Here is a 20,718-nt window from a genome sequence, read left to right as displayed (position 1 = left end):
GTGGTGTAGTAGTATTAATACAAGTAGTTGCTTTCTTAGCAGGCAGAGAATTTCGAGACTATTATTGTTAGTTCTATAAATAGTTCTACTGGTGTAACTGAACTTTGGTAATGTAGATGTATAGTTTTTATCAGTGACTGTAAAATTTTACCATGAGTGAGAAGTGTAGGCTCTGTCATAGGTTTGTGAGTAGTGGGTTATGGTGTGGGCATTTGTTCAAAGTATTTTCATTGGGGGGGGGGGGGGGGATGCAGTGGGGAAGCCAGTGGTTGTTTTAGTGAGATCCTCTCCTGGGAATGCGGAGTCTGTAGTAGAAATTAGATGATAGAGGACCAGGAGCATAAGATGTGTGCCCTTCAGGTGCAGTTACAATGTGCAAAGGAGGAACTAGATAGGTTGAGGAGGGTGAAGGGTGGTAGGAAATGGGAACTGGCAGTTGGCAAGAAGGCAGCTAGGAAGAGGAGGTATTCAGGCAGTTTTACTTTGCTTATATGCAATAGATTTGACCAACTATCGGAGTTGAGTGGAGAGGAGCCTTGAATAGGTGTAGATGTAGAGAACATGCAGCAGTCCTCAGCAATTAGGAGGCTTACTTTAGTTGCCAGGAGAGGTGTGGGCCAGCAGTTGCAGGAAGTGTTGGGGAGTGAGTACCATGTCATCAGCATTGTGAAGCCTAGTTCAGGGTTGACTCAAGTGACTCACAGCATAGGGGAGTTATGTAGGAATTTTACGGAGGAGGATCACGTAGTGGTAGTGGGTGGAGCAGGGAACAGTCTTGACAGGGACGGGGAATATGATTTAGGTGGTGACCTGGTAAAGATAGCTACTCAAACTGGTGGCACTAATGTGCATTTCGTGCAGCTGTTTCAGTGTCATGATTGGCCTCACCTTAATGCGGCTGTTAGACGCGTTAACGTGGGGTTGAGGACGACGCTGATGGCAGAGGGCATGGGTCACATCTCAGTGGTCCCAGTTGGGTCTATCAGTAGATCAGGTTTCAATAGGCATGGCCTGCCCCTCAATAAATATGGGAAGGGGAGGCTGGCAAAACTTATAGGTGAAAGTGTAGTGGGTGGTGGTGGGGTCACTCATGGAAAAAATCCTGTAGTAGTTGGTGTCAGAGCTGCACCTCTTTTAGACTGAAGTCAACTGATAGGTATACCTGCTTAAAGGAAGTCCCTCTAACTAAGGGCTCACCTTCCGAGGATGTAACACTTCCAGGTAGAGAAGGAATTAGCATATTTCATCAAAATATAAGAGGTATTAGAGATAAAGTTAGTGAACTGCTTCTAGAAGTTGACTCTGAAATTATTGGTATATCAAAGCAACACTTAAATAATTTGACAGTTCAGAGGCTTCCTTTACCAGGATACAGATTAGCTTGTTGTTTCTTAAGAATTTCCTTACAGGGTGGGGGAGTGGCTACTTACATAAAAAACAGTATTCCATTTGAGTCCATAGATGTATCATGACACTGCACTGAACAGATATTTGAATGTTGTGCAAGGGCAGTTGACTTTAGTGAAACTAGACTTCTAATTGTTGTTGTTTATAGGTCCCCTAACTCCGACTTAGAGCATTTCTGCTCAAGCTAGAGAGGGTTCTTGATTTACTTTGTAGGAAGTACCAGAAATTAGTTATATGTGGTGACTTAAATATAAATTTTGTAAATGATGGTGCAAGAAAAAGGATGTTGGTAGATCTCCTAAATTCATATGATAGACCATGATGCACAAATTTTAACACTAAAAGCCTTTTGTACTCAAACCAATGTCATATTTAACTACAAAATATGTAGGAAAGTTAATCCAACAGCAATAGAGAGTTTTTTAAACCTTGTCAAGGAATGAGAGTGGCAATATATTTAGAGTGCCGTTAACGTAGATGATAAATACAATGCTTTCCTTAACACATTTCTCATGCTCTTTGGGAGTTGCTTCCTGGCTGACTAGTGGGATAAGGATATTTTGTAGAACATAGTGGGAATTGTATCAAAATGTTAGAAATAGTCACAATCAAGCTACAGTAACCCATTACAAACAGTATTTTAAGGTGCTTAAAATGTTATTAGGAAGGCAAAGAGTATGTGGTATGCAAATAGAATAGCTATTCACAGGATAAAATTAAAACCATATGGTCAGTTATGAAGGAAGTGTCTGGTCAGCAGCACAAAATCGATGATATGAAGTCAGTTCGCAGTAAAAATATTTCTGTTACTGATCAATCAGATATATGTACAGTATTAAGGTAAGTCTTTCCGTTCCCGGGATTGGAATGACTCCTTACCCTCTCCCTTAAAACCCACATCCTTTCGTCTTTCCCTCTCCTTCCCTCTTTCCTGAAGAAGCAACCGTCGGTTTCGAAAGCTAGAAATTCTGTGTGTGTGTTATTTTATTGTACCTATCTACCAGCGCTTTCCCGCTTTGTAAGTCTTGGAATCTTTGCTTTTAATATATTAACTGTCACCTGTATAAAATGGTCATCCCAATTTAGTTTTTGTTTAATTCCCCAAAATCACTCAGAAAAGATTGCTTCAGTAAGGTTTTGAGTGGTATATTCCAACCAACCATCTCTAACAACAGCACTGATAATGAGATGTTACACTCAGACTAAAGCTTACATCTGTGTGATTTCGTTCAGAATATGCAAAGCAATATGTGATTCATTTGAAGACTTTCTTGTAAACAGAATGCACTATGTCTTCGTCAGTACCAAAGATACCATCTGACATTATTCAAGGTAGTGTGATAGGGCTACTGCATTACATAATATAAGTATCCTGACATTTTGGAAAGCCTAGAAAAAACTCATTATTTTCACTGTTGATGTATTTTGCCATCCCCTTTATTTTTAAACAGGTCCTCAAAGAAGGTGAAATCAAACAATGGAAAGTCCGGGATGGAATAGTGACGATATTAAGAAATGGATAGCACAGCTCACACACCCATGGTCACTGTCTCTGGTCACTGTGGTCAGACTCAAGTGAAATCATTTATAATACCATTTGTGTGACCCAGGGCTCAAAAAATAAAAGAAGTTTGTTTACAAGAAAGTCTTTGTGTTTCCCTTAGGCAGTATACTCGGCCTTTGCTTTTGATATTAGGTGATATAATGTGCTTCTACTTTGTTTATCCTATGTTTTTCAGCCATGTTCTGTTTGCAGGGAAATATTTCTATTGTTTTTTTATTATTTTTAAAAAAAAACAGGTAGAAGGATGCTAGTACATAAATAGCATACACTATAAAAATGATAATATTGAGTTTAGTGCCTTACGAAATAATCATTATTTTAGGGAATGCAGATTTTTCACATGTCAGTTATGTCCTCGGACTTACGTCTCTTGGGGTAACCTGGTGGCACACCGCAAGGTACAGCACCGTGGTCAAGTGCTGAGTTGTGGGCCTTGTGGCAAACGACGCTACCATCCTGGCCTTGGGCCAGTGCACTTTCCCGTTGATGGATTTCCTATTGGCTGTGAGGAATGTTGTGCTGGCTTCACTAGTACTGTGCAGCTCTATCGACACTATCGATGCCACGTCCAGCCTCAGAGTAATGCTGCTCTAGATAAGCAGGTCAGTTCGTCTGTATAAATTTTTCTCCTCCTTTGTGTCAATACTATTATAAAATTCTGGATTTCAATGAACTAAGACATGTGAGAAACCTTCAGTTTGTTAATTCAGATGTGCACTTGCCAATTAGGATAAATATCACTGGCTGAATTTCAATTATTGTTGTTATTATTGTATAGTGTTGTTATTTTCATTATTAATTTGACAGGAGAGAAATATTGTCACTAAAATCTCAAAGCGGAATAAAAGATAACAAATGTACTTGCTTGCTTTAGTGTTGCACATTTGAATAACACTGTAAATTGGTGTCTTTTTTAGTGAACTTATAAGATGCTATTTTTTGAAATTATTTTGGCTTATCTGCTAAGGAACAACTTGTGCAATGCTTGTAACAAACCATAGAGTATAAAAGTTAAAGCATTAGCTAGTCAAAAGAATTCTAGCTGTTTGAAAACAATCGTGCTTTTTTTATCATAAGTTCACTCAGTATCATTGCCAGTGACACACAGAAGTAGGTGTTCTTATCACATTTTGAAAGCAAGCTGTAATTACTTGCATTAGACTCACATTAGGGAGTAACGCTCATCCAGCCATCCAAATTTAGGTTCTTAGTGATTTACATAAATTGCTTGAGATGGTTCTTTCGGAAAGGTCATAGCTTATTTCCTTCATCAGCCTTGTCTAGTCATAGCTTGCACTCCCTCTAAAACATCCTCCATGCTGATGGGGCAAGAAATCGTAAGATATGAAAGTTTTATCTGGAAACAAAACCAAGTTTGCTGTGAGCAGAGCACTGTATAAATACCAGTACCATAAGCCAGCAAGCTGAGTCTCTTATTTCATGAAAGCAGCTAGGTGAGAATCAAAAGGCTCATATGGAATGCTATGGAAGCTAATCAGCAGGCTGAGATTGGGCTTGTCCTTGTGATCCAGCACTGGCACCCCTGGTGGCACCTGATGGAAGTAAACTGCAGTGCCTTTGATCCGTTATCAATAATGAGCACTGGTGGGGATATTAAATCCCTCCCCCTGAAATTGGTACATATGGCTAAAAATGTCCCAGCTGAAACCAGCACCAGTGGGGGTGAGAAGGTGAAGAGGCAACAGTCTCACCAACAGATCTAGGACCATGGCTTCGACTCAACCCTTGCAGGAGGCCTGGGCAAGGGCTGCACTGAGGTGACATCCCATAGTGATAAGGAGATGGAAGTTGGGTAAAGGACAAGAGACCCAGAGGGTGGCAAACCTTATGCCCTTTCTTGGGGTTGGAGGGGAGTACATGGATGGAGGCGTGATTGCAACTGCTGTCACATTCTGAGGTGGTTGCAGTGGCAGGTCAGGCAAAAATTCCTGTCCATGATGTTGAACAGCTGATGACCTCTGTGACCTTTAACTTCCCAGTCCTTCCCCTTCGATCCATCCTAGAGGTCGGCTGAACGTATGTGCCCAGACACAGGTGCCCTGTGGTATTGCAGTGCTTCTGACACTATCAGAAATGGCTACTGGTGGAATATTAAATTCCTCCTCCCCTAATATTGCTAAGTAGTGCCAGAATATACTGGCCAATGATTGGTACTGGAAGGAATGGTTGGGTGGAGAGGCAGCATCTCTGTCAACAGATCTAGGCCCATCGATTTAGGTCTGACCGTGGCAGGAGACCCGGGTGAGGTCTGCTAGGATGGCGGTGTGCCTGTGATATGAAATTGCTGTAGTGCCATTGGGGTAAGAGATGGTTGGGACAGAGGAATGATTCTGCACCCATAGGTTCCCAACCCAAGATCTCCTCACCTTCCCATGGGTGAGTGGGAGCACAGGTAAAGATGTTGAGCCGTGGTGCCAGAAGTGCTGGTAATAGTTGAGACCCAGTTGGTGGTGACTCGGGTGTCCAGTCCAGGGGTCATAGATGCAGGCAAGGGCAGGGATGCAGACTGCGACTGTGACTGCGACTGCTGTCACAGGTGCAGCTGGTGGCAGTGCCAGGTAGGCAAATGTGCCCTGATGTGACGTCAGGCAACCGACAGCCCCTGTGGCCTTTGACAGCTTCTTCAGTCCACCCCAGGCACTGGTTGAACATACCTGCCCAGAAATCGGCTGAATATCTGTGGCGAGACACAGGTGCCCTGTGCCTAGGTGGCCTATATCCAGGATTGGCATGCTACACAGGAGGTGTAGTATGTGTTATGAAAATAGAATAGCTAATTCACAGAATAGAATTAAAACCATATGGTCAGTTGTGATGGAGGTGTCTTGTCAGCAGCTCAAGGTTGACGATATGAAGTCAGTTCGTAGTAAAAATATTGAGTCAATAATTAAATCACTGAAGACTGAGCACTGTCATGGTTATGATTGAATGTCTAGCAGAATATTAAAGTACTGTGCAGCACATTTAGCCCTGTATTTAGCCATGTTTGTAATTTTTCCTTTAGGAATGGTCAGTTTCCTGAAAGATTGAAGTACTCAGTAGTAAAGCTGCTTTATAGAAAAGGGAGAAAGGGATAATGTAGGTAATTTTAGACCTATTTCTATGCCATCAGTGTTTGCTGAATTTATTGAAAAGGCTGTGTATGTAGGGATAATTCATCATTTTATATCACACGATTTGCTATCAAAGGTACAGTTCGGCTATAGAAGTAGTTTAACAACTGGAAATGCTATATTCTCATTTCTCTGTGAGGTACTGGATGGGCTAAATGACAGGTTTTGAATGCTTGGCATATTTGTTGATTTAACTAAGGCATTTGATTGTGTTGATCACAAAATATTGCTCCAGAAGGTGGGCCATTACGGAATATGGGGAGTAGCTCACAACTCATTCACCTCTTACTTTAGGAATAGATAGCAAAAAGTCATTATTCATAGTGTTGAGAATGGATGTGATGTGGGGTCTGAGTGGGGTATGGTCAAGTGGGGTGTGCCCAGGGATCAGTGTTGGGGCCACTGTTGTTAAGGAACAGTTAAATGACATGCCCTCTAGTATTGTGGGTAATTCTAAAATATTTCTGTTTGCTGATGGCACTAGCTTGGTAATAAAGGATGTTGTGTTCAACATTGGCTTGGTTTCAAATAGTGCATTTGATGAGATAAGTTCATTGCTTGTAAAAATAAACTAAAGCTGAATCACAATAAGACTCAGTTTTTACAGTTTTAACACAAAATTCAACAAATCTGGACAGAATGGGCATATGAAGAGTGAAACTGAACAGTTCAAATTTCTAGGTGTTCAGATAGATAGTAAACTGTCATGGAAAGCCCACGTTCAGGATCTTGTTCAAAGACTTAATACTGCCATTTTTACTATTCGAACAGTATTGGAAGTGAGTGATCGTTCAACTTAAAAATTAGTCTACTTTGCTTATTTTCATTCGCTTATGTCATATGGTGTTATATTTTGGGGTAACTCTTCCCATTCTAGAAGAATTTTTTTGGCTCAGAAACAGGCAGTTCGGGCAATATGTGGTGTAAGTTCATGAACCTCTTGTTGACCCCTGTTCACCAGTCTGGGTATTTTGACACTGGCCTCTCAATATTCCTTACTGTCATTTCATGCTAAGAATATTAGCTTATCCCAAGAATAAGCAGCTTTCACTTGGTTAATACTTGACAGAAATTAAACCTTCATTTGGAGAGGACATCCTTAACTCCTGTGCAGAAAGGTGTGCAGAACACTGCTGCATCCATTTTCAATAAGCTACCACTAGAATTCAAAAATCTTAGCAGTAACACAGGCCAACGAAGAACTTTTTAGAAAAACCTTTTTTACTTTGATGCCTGATCTTTATAGATTTTTATAAACTGAATCCAAATCTATCCTTGGTTTCTTTGTATCGCCCATAGTTTTCGAGTAATACACTTTTTATTAAAAATTCTATGGGATAATGAAATGCTATGTTCCAACATAAGCTTGGTTTGTATTTACAGTAAGCTGCTTCAAACAATGATATGTATTAATAGAGGTTTCACTTGCCAGCTGGCATTGGTTTGTATTTTCTTTCTCTTTCTTCTATGAAGCTTCTTGTGTAGCTTTTTCTATGATGAGTCACTTGCTGAACTTCACAGTGTAATGACCAACAGTAGTCCCCCATTATGTAGGTGTTTCAGCAGCCTTGGTAGCTTTTTTCCATCACTTTAATGTCCTTGTGAAAACGCTCTCCTTGCTCCTCACTAACATCTCCCATATTGTCCGGGAAGTAATCAAGGTGACTGTTCAAAAAATGAACTTTCAGGCTCATTAAACATCCTAAAGTTTTAACCTTTATAACATTGTAGCTATAATGGAAACATATTCTGGGTCTTTTTCATGCCCTAAGAACTTTGTAACGACTTGCTTGAATGATACCCATGCTTCTTTCTCATTTAAGGTCATTGTGGATTCAAAGTTAATATGAAATGTCAGTTTTCTAATGTCAGGTTGACAAAGACATCTTCTTTTTAGTTTAGCTTCTGGAAGGTGTGGAAACTTTTGGCAGAGATACCTAAAACGTTGTCCATCTTTAGTCAAAGCCTTTACAAACTGTTTCATTAGGCCTAAATTTATATGTAGACATGGTAGAAGTATGTTTTTTGGATCTACAAGGTTTTAGTGTAGAATATTCTTCTCACCAGATTTTAAAGACTCCCTCACAGGGCAGTTCTTTCTGCACCAGTGTTGATACCTAGCCCTACTGTCCCATTCACACAAGAAACATGGAAATTTGGTAAAGCCACCTTGCTGACCAAAGAGCATGCATGTTACTTTTAGATCGCCACATATCATCCAATCATGAGCAGAATAGCCTATTTTATTTAGCACAATTTCTAGGTTTTCAAAGCTTTCTTTCATATGTACAGGATGTCCAACAGGTATCGATATACATGTTACCATTGTGTAATAAAACAGCGTTTAAACTAGTTTTGGATGACTCAATAAACAGCCTCCAGTTTTCCTTTTTGAACTCAGTACCAAACACTTTTCATTAGACCGGGAATGTCTGAGCAGTACACTAAATCACCTTCTTGTTGAAAAAAACTTGGAAAATTGCTGCTCTCTCTTTTATGCATGTATATGCTGGTTCCAACTGCCAATAAGTTCTTTTCTTTTAATCTAGAGCCAAGCAATTCAACCTCCACCCCCCCCCCCCTCCCCCCATCCCACCCCCATTAATCCCAGACCCCTAACCAAATCGTTAAGCTCAGTCTGAGTAAATTTGGGCTCTAGATTTTCTGTTTTGCAATAGAATTCATCCTCATCTGGTTCCTCATAAATCAGAACGTACATCAGAAGATACTTCTGTTGGAATAGAATTTAAATCATCTGGTGGCTCAGGAACCGGCAAATCTAAACCATGCCCTACTGGTTGGAGACAGACAGAAGGTTAGGGTAGCTTATTACCTTCTTGTTTTTCAAATAATGACCAGTAATACTAATGCTACAAAAGCAACAATTATCAGAATGATTTCTTGGCTCCCTCCATATCATAGGAACAGCAAATCTAAAGGCTTTTTTCTCCTTTTTTGGGCCATTTTCTCATATTTTCAACACACACATAACATACCTTGTGCGGCAGCCAAGATATATCTTGATCACCAAGTTTAGATCCAAAGTATGATAGATAAATCTTTTTCACAACGTCTGTAATGTTTCTTTGGTGTTTATTAATCACAAATATAACAAAAACTGCCAGCAGAGTTTTTACAACCACGATTAGACAGTGTACTAAGCACATGTACAGGAAACGGGAAAGTGAGGTTAAGTTGTCAGTAAGCAAAACACCATCTGTTAACACAAAAGCAGAATCGACCTTTTTTTGCCAGCAGATGTTTTTCAGCAGTGCTACCAACATCATCTACATTCATTACACCTCCTTTTTAAATTATTGTAACTATATAAAAGCTGTTAAATTCTTTAAAAAATTGATTTATTTGATACATTTAATTGTAAAATGTGAAGAAACAGTGGGTGATACAGTTTTTGAGTATCATATTTGGATTTCCCACCCTAAAAAACATAAGAATAAGGTATTATCAGCAAAAAAAATTTCCATTGTTGGCCTGTGTAATCCACACACTTTCAAATTGAAACTTGAAGTGTTTCCCCATGTGTCACTCCTTCTGTTCTGTCGAGGAGTTCCTTGAAAAATTAGGCTGATTCTTGTTGTATTGTTATTGTGTTTAATTAAACTTATGGCTTGACTTGTTTCAGGTTCATAAATATTTTATTTTTATCTGTTATTACTTTTATGTTGTAAATTCATGTACTGACGTGTTCCATGATTTTGGATATTTGGTCCTGTGGAGCTTGATGTGTAAATAAATAAATAAATAAAATAAGTAAGACACTCAGCATGGCATTGAGCTGGTAGTACAGTGTGAAATAATTGTGAAGACAAGCTGCTTGTCATTGAGCTAGTAGTGCAGTGCAAAATATCTGCCAAAATCTGGGTTGACATGGTGAGATACATGCACTGCCTGCCCTTTCTGGACTGCCGACGTAACCTTCCTAAGGAATCGTTCATAGGACAATGTAGAGGATACTTAATGCACCACCAGTGGGAATTCGAACATTTTTGTTGGTAAGTATTGATGGAGGACAAAACACAGTTTCCTGGCGACCAAATTCTGCACTGGTGTCAAAAGACAGTGGGACAGTGCATCTTCATTGACATGTCGAGTGGTGGGGTGAATATGGTTTTGTGACAGAAAACTGCTGCAATGCTGTACTGGTATGCACCTAGTGCCAACATCAACGGTATTCCCAACGTGCGTGGCATGAAATACAAAGCCACATTGAAACCATGCTGAAGGAACTGAAAAGTCTGGTGTCGAGGAACTTGCACAGCTGATTAGTGGGTGTGCAATCTGTGCCACTTGAGGAGTGATCTTTGCATAATATATTATTTTCTCCAGAAAGAAAATACACTCGTATTGTAAGATATGGATTGTTCATGCTGCATCATTATTGTAGAGAATATGATGCTCTGACAAGCATTTGATGATAAAAAGACATAAAAAATGTAATAAATCAAGAAATAAAATAGCTACAGATATGTTGCATTCAGGGATGAAAGTGATAGGACAATGCTATCATCTGAGATATCATTTGTTGAAATTGTGTGAAGCATTTAAAGTTGGTAATTCAGAGGTTCATTGTCAAAATTTTTAGTCACTGTAACTTTTGTTGTTTTAAAGATTCTGGAAGTATCATTATGTCACTGGACGTGCCTCATTTTTCTGAGGTCACAGATGTTTTCAGATTTGCTTTAATATTTCTCTGTGAATTACAGTCGAATTTCAAAAAGCTGTAAGGAGCCATCTTTCAGCTTGTCTCAGAGTCCACCATTGCTGTCGCATTCCATATCCTGTTAAGCATATGACCATTGTCCAGCTTTCCTTCTGGGATTTTTTCGATTTCCAGTGACATTGCTCACCTTTGTACCTGGCTGGCCCTTACCAGTTACCTAGCCAGGTTGGCTGCAGTGCTCTCTGAGCACTGGGCCTGCTAGTGTTCAGCCTTACAACAAATTCACCATACCTTATAACAACTCTGGCTGGCTGATTAGCACGCCTTCATATGTGTAACATTACATAGATGAAACACTGATGTGTAAGCAGTTAGCAGTTATAGAATCAAGACAGTGAGAAGTCATAGACTATTGTCATTTTCATCAGAGGCCTGTCTTTGCCTTATATATATTTATATTTGATGATGAACTACAGTTTTAGATACTGGAATTCATCGTGACTTAACTATAATAGGTACAGATGTACTACTTAAAGCTGAAGGGTTGGTGCCAGCATCTTTATTATTGTGTCGATGTAGTCATGCATAGGCGCAATGCCTGTGTGAGTAAGAATGTACCCGATGTAGTTGATGTTAGAGGCAAAGAAATTACACTTTTCAGCCGGCAGTGCAAGCCATTTTCCTGGACTCGTCGAACTAGGGATTCAAGATTCTGGTAATGTTCTGCATAGGTCAGCACTATAACAGTAATGTTGTCCAAATAATTCACACAGTGTAGGATATCATCAATCAGCTGTTCCAGATACTTTTGCAAAATGGTGAGTGCATTCAGTGTCACAAATGGTAAGTAATTGTATGGATAAAAGCCAAATAGTGTATTTGAGACAAGCAACTTCGTGGCCCTCAGTCAGTTTTGCCAATAGCTCTTCTGGACAAGGCAAGGGGTGAAGATGTTGGACTGCTGGGAGTTGATAGTGGAGTTAAAATCAACATAAATGCATAACAAACCATTTGGATTTTTAATGACCATTGAGGACATCAAACATTGACGGACAGAAAGTGGAGGAGTAATACCATGGTCCTTATGCAGTGCGAGTTCCGTGTCATGTACTGCAAATGAAAGCAGTTGGTTGGGGTAAAGCTTAGGCACTGCAGAAGGCTTAAGGGAAACGTTTAAATAACATCTGCTAATAGGAAGGGCATAGGACATCCAGATCAGGAAACAGTACTGTTTCTGACAGTAAATTAACTTGGTCCTTTATTTTGAACCCAAAGCTTGTGAAAGCATCCAAGCTGTAGCTGTTAGTGGCAAAAGGGGAGCACAAAACCTGGAAGGTTATCGTCATTGATTAAAGACACTGCAACGCGTATCTGCAGCTTGAATTCCGCAGTCTGGCCCCACAGCCTCAACTACACTGCAGGCTTTCACAGTGGTAGGGGACCTGCCTGCTCCACAACTGTGACAACATAGGCTGCCCTGTTGTTTTCATACTGTGGCTCATCCCACAGCTGGTGGGCTACTTGTTGACACACAACCACCTCACTTGCCAAAGACCCACAATTCACTGAATGATACAAGCAGTGGCTTTTCTTATGCTAACTATTGCAGTCAGAAATATTGAAGCTTTTTCAACTCTGGTGTCGTATGTCTCAACACTTGAGGAGGGATGGACATTGGTGATCCATCCTATTAACTGTACAAAAAAGTCCATTGATGCTGAGGAGGTAGTAGAATAATTGATGCACTTAGTCTCTTGTGAGATGCTCGCAGTCTGAATGCCTATCAACTCAGGTGAGATTTGGAGGCAGAAGTAGAGGATGATGAATTGGAATTATCAGTTGACCACTGTGTGTGATGGCAATTAACATCTTGGAAACATTAAAGTCTTATGTAAAATCCTGCTGAGTCAGTGAAGCATCCTCAAAAGATTTAGCAATGTGAAGCGTATCGCCAAGACCATGCATTTGCAGTAACCTCCCTGTCAGGGGCAAAATCCATAGTCATTCTTGAATCGACAGTTCTGCGTATCAAACATTATAGTTCTGGCTCTGAAAATTGCACCTGCAAACCAGCAGCCCATGCTTTGTACGACGGTCCACATTGCTTACAACACTGGTGAAACTGGAACCTGTCCATAGCCAGTTGCATCTGCTGACTAGTATTTGATTAACAGAACACAGAGATAATTGAAAGACAAATCACAAGGGTCCAAGAATGATTTCGGTTTCTCCACTACCTTGTACCAACAGTGGAATTCAAAACAACAGAGTTAGACATCTCAAATCTCCGTAGACTTATTGTCTGCAATGAATGGTAGTGGTGGGGGCAAAGCCATGTCCACCGACTGGTGTGGTTGTTTCCGCTATAACACGAGCTGGAGAGGAGTGGCGTGCTACTCTGTGCAGTTGCTCTTGAGCAGAAAACTGTTTCTGCTGCTGCTGCTGCTGCTGTAGTGACACCTGTTGCAGTCAGAGTTGGGGTCCGTAACATAGGAGTTGGAGGCAAACACATCATCATAAACATGAGAGGGTAAGAACTTATTGCCACTAAAGTGTCTGCACCAGATATGAAAGCATAATCCTGAAAGAAAGCCAAGGTTGCCATGAGTGGAGCACTGAACAAACACCGATTACGAAAGCCAGTAAGTCACAATCCAAAGCAGGATCAGTTTTCTAATAGCAGCTTGGTGAGAACTGGAAAAGCTCATATGGTGTACCATAGATGACTGAACTGAAGCCATTTACCCAGCGGTAGGTTGCAGTAGGGCTCACTCATGTGACCCAGCAATGGCAGCCCTGCTGGTATCTGACAGAGGATAACTGCTGTTCCTCTGACCCCTGCTCCATAATGTTGGCTGGTGGGAATATTAAATTTTTATTATTCATTGTACTCAGCAAATACAAACTATTTTTATAAAGGTGACATTTTTTGTCTCTAATCTTTTCATTTTAGTTGTATAACTCCATCTTTGTTTCACAGATTTTTTTCCGTTTTTGTTGAGATAGGTTTTATTTTTATTTTTATTTTTTTAATTATTGTTTTATGTATCTGTCGCCTCCTTTTATTTGATGATGACAGCTCTAAACTCACTCACTCTATTGCACGTCATACTACTCATAGTGTGAGAAGAAGGGTGGGGTTTTTCAGTGAGTTTATATTAAGTAATATTTCAGGTAATTTTTTTATGTAATTTCTCATAGCACCTATGTTACTATAAAGTGATACATCTACATCCATAATCTCCTAACCACAATACAATACTTGGCAGAGGCTACATCCCATTGTACCAGTTATTAGGGTTTCTTCCCGTTCCATTCACATATGGAGCACAGGAAGAATGATAGTTTGAATGCCTCTGTGCGTGCTATAATTATTCAAATCTTGTCCTCATGATTCTTATGTGAGCAATATGTAGGGGGTTGTAGTATTTTCCTAGCGTAATCATTTAAAGCCATTTCTTGAAACTTTGTTAGTAGAATTTTTTGAGACATTTTACGCCTGTGTTCAAGAGTTTGGCAATTCAGTTTCTTCAGCATCTCTTGAACACACTCCCACAGATCAGACAGATCTGTGACCATTTGTGCTGCCCTTCTCTGTGTATGTTAAGTATCCCCTATTAGTCCTATTTGGTATGGTCCCACACACATAAGAAATATTCTAGAACTGGTCACATGAGTGAGTGATTGGTAAGCAATCTCCTTTGTAGACTGATTGCACTTCCCTAGTATTCTACCAATAAACCAAATTCTACCACCCGCTTTATCCACAACTGAGCCTATGTGATCATTCCATTTCATATCCTTACAAAGTGTTACACCCAGGTATTTGTACGATTTTGCCAGTCCCAACTGTGACTCATTGATGTTATAGTACACTATGTTTTTTTTCCATTTTGTGAAGTTTATGTTTCTGAACATTTAATACAAGTTGCCAATCTTTGCATAATTTTATAATCTTATCAAGGTCTGACTGTGTATTTATACAGCTTCTTTCAGGCAGTACTTCATTATAGATAACTGCATTGTAAGCCAAAAGCCTGAGATTGTTATTAATGCTGTGTGTGAAGTCATTAATATACAACAAGAACAGCAAGGTTCCCAACACACTTCCCTGCGGCACATCTGAAGTTACTTCTACATCTGATGGTGATTGAACATTTGACAATAAAGATAGTTGTGGTATTGAGTCAAATACTTTTCAGAAATCTAGAAATGCTGTCTCTACCGGACTGCCTTGATCCAAAGCTTTCAATATGTTATCTGAGAAAAGTTTGAGTTGATTTCACATGAATGTTTTTGAATCCATGCTGATTGGTGTGAAGGAGGCCATTCTATTCAAGATACTTCATTATGTTTGAGCTCAAATTATGTTCTAAGATTCTACAATAAATCGGTGTCAAAGATATCGGACAGTAGTTTTGTTGCTCACTTCTACGACCCTTCACGTCAATGGATGTTACTTGTGCTTTCCTCCAACTATGGGGCACTCAACCGCAAATTCAGTATAGTGTCTGACAGGCATTCCATTGTTCCGTTTTAACAATTTCAGCTGTTCCTCAACAACACTGATACTTATACTGGTTTCACTCATCTTTTCAATGGTATAAGAATTACATTGGGCATGTCACCTGGGTTTTCCGTAATAAAAATGGGCATTCTAAACAGACTTAAGAATTTCAGAGGAAGAAAAGGACCTGATATAGTAGTCAAATGACAATCTAACATCCAGGTAAGATCTACACAGAGTAATTAAGAATCCCAGCAGCACAATATGTTTACAGTTAGCAAATTAAACATTAGCCATGTTGTGTGGAAGCAGAAGAGTATATTTAAGAGATACCGTGTAAGAAAGCTCAATAATTAGGTCCGGGTTCTAAATAGAGTAGGTATAAGTTATCTTAAAATACAGAAATAGAGATACGTATGTGTTTAATATTAAACAGGATACTGTACCCTTATGTATAAATGGTGTTATGAATAGGGAAGGTGTACCAAAGAAAAGAGGATCTACACCTAAAGGAAGGAGACTGGAGATATATTTAGGGCCTATTATTGTGAAAACTTGATAGTTATTAGGGGGTAACCTCCTGAGGAAGGAGGTGTAGTTGATGGTTTCTACAGAGGTAGAATACTGTTGTAATTTCTTAGACTTTCCTAATGTGTGTTGATATCTTGAGATACCTTAGGTTTCTTAGAATACTGTTGGTCTTGAGACTTACTCCAAAGATGCGTAACAGAGGGACCTACCCTTTTGTACTGGTCTTATTTATATACTGTTTTAGTAATACACTGATTTACTTTGTGTGCTATTGATAATGTAGGTAGTAAGGAATAAAGAAGTGTACGATGGAAGGCAACAAAAAGTTGTTAGTTGTTAAAGTGAAATATGAAATGTCTGTTAAGAAATCTGATCAACATTAAGATATTGTTGGGTATATCCAATGACCTAACATGTATGCATATTATGCAAGTATACCTTGGCATATTTTGTATGGGTTCTGCATACCTTTCATAAGGGTGGTAATAACAGCGTTTGCTATGAGTTTTGTATTTACAACCTGTTAAATAAATTTCATGATTGGGTTTGTACATATTTCTTAGTGGAGGTTAGCTTAAGTTAGTAGAGTGTGATAAACATTTACCTATGCACAGTTCCAAGTTTCTTAGGTACTCTGGTCAATTAAGAGACGAAACTTGCTATTTTAATGTAGTATGGTGTTAGAACAAATTTTCGGGGCCTGTGGACGTGAAGTCAGTGGTGTCTGTTCTGTAGGATTGGCAAACATCTTTTTCCTCCATCCCATAAGTGAAGTACCTACCAGGCAGGGATCCTTGGGGTGGGGAATAGGATGAGTATTCATACTGAGAGTCTGTTGTCTTTCTTTTTTCTATTAAGTAGTATATAATGAGAATTGATTAAATCTTCCAGATTACAGAGCAAGAACAGGTGCAGTGGTGAAGGATCCATATTAAGAATAACTACATTATTTGTCTGAATAGTATTCAAGAAGCAAGAGCTCATAAGTGAAGAGCCATGAGTATCACAGTCTGAATGTATAAATATTAGGAAACAACTGGATCTCAGTAACATAATAATTGCACTTCCCAAAGCAGACGTGCATTGCACTGTTTCTGACATTAAATATTCGTGAAAAAAGTTGTGCACAATTTATTTCCATGGTTTTGGTTGGTGTCAACTGACTGATTTATTTTTAAATGAAAGTTATTGCTTCTGTGATTGGCAAAAATTATTAAACTTGGATATCTGTGTATTATCAGAAAGTCAAAAAGCAGGGTTCCAGAGGCAAATCTGGCTTAGCAATGACAAAAAGAAAAGAAGCATGCATAGACTACTCAGAAGTAAAAGGCAGTCTTGTTGTCCTTTTTTATTGTAGGGTCATTCATATGGAGTTCACATTAACTGGACGAAAAAGAAATACAGCATTTTCTTGTCAAGCACTCAAGTGACTCGAGAGAAAGTGTCACAGGTGCCTGTTTTAAATTGCAGCATGTGTAAATGCTTCACCAAGATGATGCATTGATCCATACTGCATTGAAGGTTAGAGAGTTTTGGGCTAAAAAGAAAATTCCAGTGCTTTTCTGTTCACCGTATAGCCCAGACACAGCCTTATGTGACTTTGTTGCGTGTAATCTTTTTAAACTTGACTTATAATCAAACCATTTTGCGATCATTACAGACATACCAGCTAAATTAAGGAAAAAAAACACTATCCAAAAAAGCATCGGAAAGTACAGTGGTGCTGTGTCATCCTCAGCTGATAGGCCTCACTGGATGCAGATATGGAAGGGCATGGGGTCAGCATTCTGCTCTCCTGGCTATTATCAGCTTTCATGACCAAAGCCTCTACTTCTCAATCAAGAAGCTCCTCAATTGGCCATATAAGGGCTGAGTGCACCCCTCTTGCCAACAGCATGCTGCAGGCCTGCATGGTCACCCATCCAAGTCTTGACAGCGATTAACTTTGTTGATCTGACAGGAACCAGTGTTATCACTACGCCAAGGCTGTTGGTACAAACAAACATGGAAGCAGCTACGACAAATACTTCGACAGTTTCTTGATTAAAGTCTTCCCGAACTGGAGAGGGGGATATTGGATTTGATGCAGACACTTTGGGGACTGGAATGAATTTTCACTCTGCAGTGGAGTGTGCACTGATTTGAAACTTCCTGACAGATAAAAACTGTGTGCTGGGCTGGGATTGAACCTGTGACATTTGTATATTGTAGGTCATGATAGCTAAGTAGGTAGATCTCTTGCCTGCAAAAGGTGAAGGTTCCTTGTTCAAGTCCCAGTCTGGCACCCAGTTTCAACCTGCCAGGAAGTTTCACTTCTTTGCAAAGTGAAAATTCATTATAGAAACAATATCCCAGTGTGTGGCTAAGCCATGTCTCGGCAGTATCCTTTCTTCTAGGAGAGCAAGTTCCACAATGTAGGCAGAACTACTGTTAAGTTTGCAAGGAGATAAGGTACTGTTGGAAGTAGGCTGTGAGGACTGATCTTGAGCTGTGCTTGAATAGCTTGGAGTTAGGCCAAGGGCCCAGGTCCAAGTTTTGGCCTGGCACTGTTTATCATGTCAGGAAATTTCTAAGGAGACTATTTTGGAAACTATCAAGTGTATATGGACACCATTTCAATCAAATAATTTTACCAGACTTGTATTGGATTTCGTCTGTTTGTCAGCTGATCAATGTCCGCAATATAGGGTGTGTACAAAAACAATCAGGCAACATGCTTCTTTTATTTAAGAACGATATTATGTTTTGTCAATGGAGTAATTATGGCTATAATGGCGTTACGAAACTTTAGATAGCCAATTATGTATGTAGATTATACTTTGCTGCTGCTGCTGCTACTACTACTGCTGCTGGTGATGTGATGGCAAGCAAATAATGATATATTTATATCATTTTTTGTCAGAAGTAGGTCACATTTATTTGTTTTCTATTTCTGTTGTTGCAGGCTCCATTTGCACTTCCTGGCACAAATCTGTATGGACCTCCACCACCACAGTCATTACAGTGCCGTGTCTGCCGCACAGAATTTTCATCAGAGGAGCAGATGGCAGCTCACCATATTCCAGATAAACCGTTGTCATGTTCACTTTGTGGTAGACAGTTCTGTGAGCAACGGGTACTCCGCATCCACCGAAGACGCTGCCATCCTAATGGTATTCCAGCACAGAGAAAGTCGTACCTATGTCCCCAGTGTGGAAGGGTCTTTGGTGACCGTGGTCGGTGAGTGGTATAAAGCACATTGTTGGTGAAGCTTGGTGATATGATGACATGCTGCAGATAATCAAGCAATTTTATTTTTGTCTTGTGGTAGGCATTCACTGCAAGACATTCATTTCTCGCTTTCCTCTTGTCTAGTGCTAACATCGTGCGTGTATTTATCCTTTTTGTTGCCAGTCAGTAAAGGCACGCACTGCTGCACTTGTAAGTTGATGTGTTATTCCACAGACATTCTTCATTATCTCTTCATATTTTTCGATTGGCTTTGAAAGGCTTTGGTAAGATTCATCATCTGTCTTATAAGTACTGTTTGGAAAAACTCAGCACTACCTTTCTGATTTTATTTAATATAATTTTTTTGTGAGAGCCCACAGCCTCAGTTTGCATTGAGAATGAAATCTGAGTAGACTGAACTCCTTTTATTATCGGCGCAATTGGTTTATTTCAAATGTGGGTCATTTTCAAGCAAATATCTTTAACTTCCAGCTTCATTTCGCGTGTACACACAGAAATACAATGTATACCTGTCCATGTGTACCATTGATCTACTGCAATATGAAATGAATCTGCAAGCTTAAGATACATGCTTGAAAATGACCCACAGTTGAAATTGGCCAGTTGCATAGATAATAAAAAGAATACAGTCTAATTGGACCATGTTTCCATTCTCAAAACATTTCTAATTACCGTTAACTTGGTTCACATTAATGAAATGATACTGACAGTAACCATACCTATCATCAAAAGTATATACCATAGCAAGAACAAACACAATTTATGGAATATAGTACTTTATAGAGAAATACATAAGATATCATGAAGAATAGGTTGTGCATAGCACTGACACATTGACTGGACAACAGTAATACTTGTTACAGAATAGGCTGAGCTCTTGTTTGCAACCACTTAAGTAATACTGTTTCTTTGGCAGCTCATGGGAATGGAGCCAATCCAGACAACTTCTATAAGTGGGCCTGTGAACTGTATGGATGCATGATCTCTGAAATCTTGCACCGCATGAGTGAAGGTACATCACCTCTCCCATCCAGGTTTAGGAAAACCACATACATAAAAACACTTTTGTGCCCCAACAGAGTCAAACAGAAAGAACTCAAAAAATGGTCGAAAACAGCTTCAAGGGGACCTGCCAGGTACATACTTCTGCATCTGTGTTTTAAACATCCAAACTATGCATTTGTCCTCACCGTTTGATTTAAGGTGAAACGTGGGAGCTGTGAGATGGTGAACACCAGTAGCCTGACAGAAAGATGCAAATTCTCAACAAACAAACTGGTGACTTACCAGTAACTACAGTATACAGAAGTCCCTCAATTGCAAGAATCTTAGACAGGGCTGACCACCGTGGATGTGGGCAGACAGGTAGAGAAACTTGGAATAGGTATCTGTTACAATGAGCCAATACTGATTTAAGAAGAGCCCAGCAAAATTGACATGTAGATGTTCCCACAGGCATTGCTGTGTTGGCCAGGGGAAAAAGACATCCACAGAGCCTCGTGTTGCTGAATACAGTGAGTGCAAGCAGTGATAAGCTGCATTTTGTCCCCATCCATGCCCGACCAATACACATGCTGGCGGGCCAAAGCTTTGGTGCGAGAATGACACAGAAGCCACAGTACATTACAGTGTAAGGAAGTGGGATTCACTACCTGGGGAGCAG

The 20,718-nt window shown here is 39.7% G+C and overlaps 1 protein-coding gene across 5 annotated transcripts in view; it reads left to right on the top strand.

Annotated features, from left to right (window-relative positions):
• Positions 1-20,718, top strand: part of LOC126334912 (zinc finger protein 345-like) — a 168,512-nt gene that overhangs the window by 96,393 nt on the left and 51,401 nt on the right. For all 5 annotated transcript variants that reach the window (XM_049997629.1, XM_049997628.1, XM_049997630.1 and 2 more), the window contains 2 exons: positions 3,294-3,573; positions 18,769-19,043. In XM_049997629.1, the coding sequence (XP_049853586.1) occupies positions 3,294-3,573; positions 18,769-19,043 (555 nt within the window). The remainder of the gene's footprint in view (positions 1-3,293; positions 3,574-18,768; positions 19,044-20,718) is intronic.

This window comes from Schistocerca gregaria, chromosome 2 (genome assembly GCF_023897955.1).
Source record: "Schistocerca gregaria isolate iqSchGreg1 chromosome 2, iqSchGreg1.2, whole genome shotgun sequence".
Taxonomy (NCBI): domain Eukaryota; kingdom Metazoa; phylum Arthropoda; class Insecta; order Orthoptera; family Acrididae; genus Schistocerca; species Schistocerca gregaria.
This window is presented reverse-complemented; position numbering and strand designations above follow the sequence as displayed.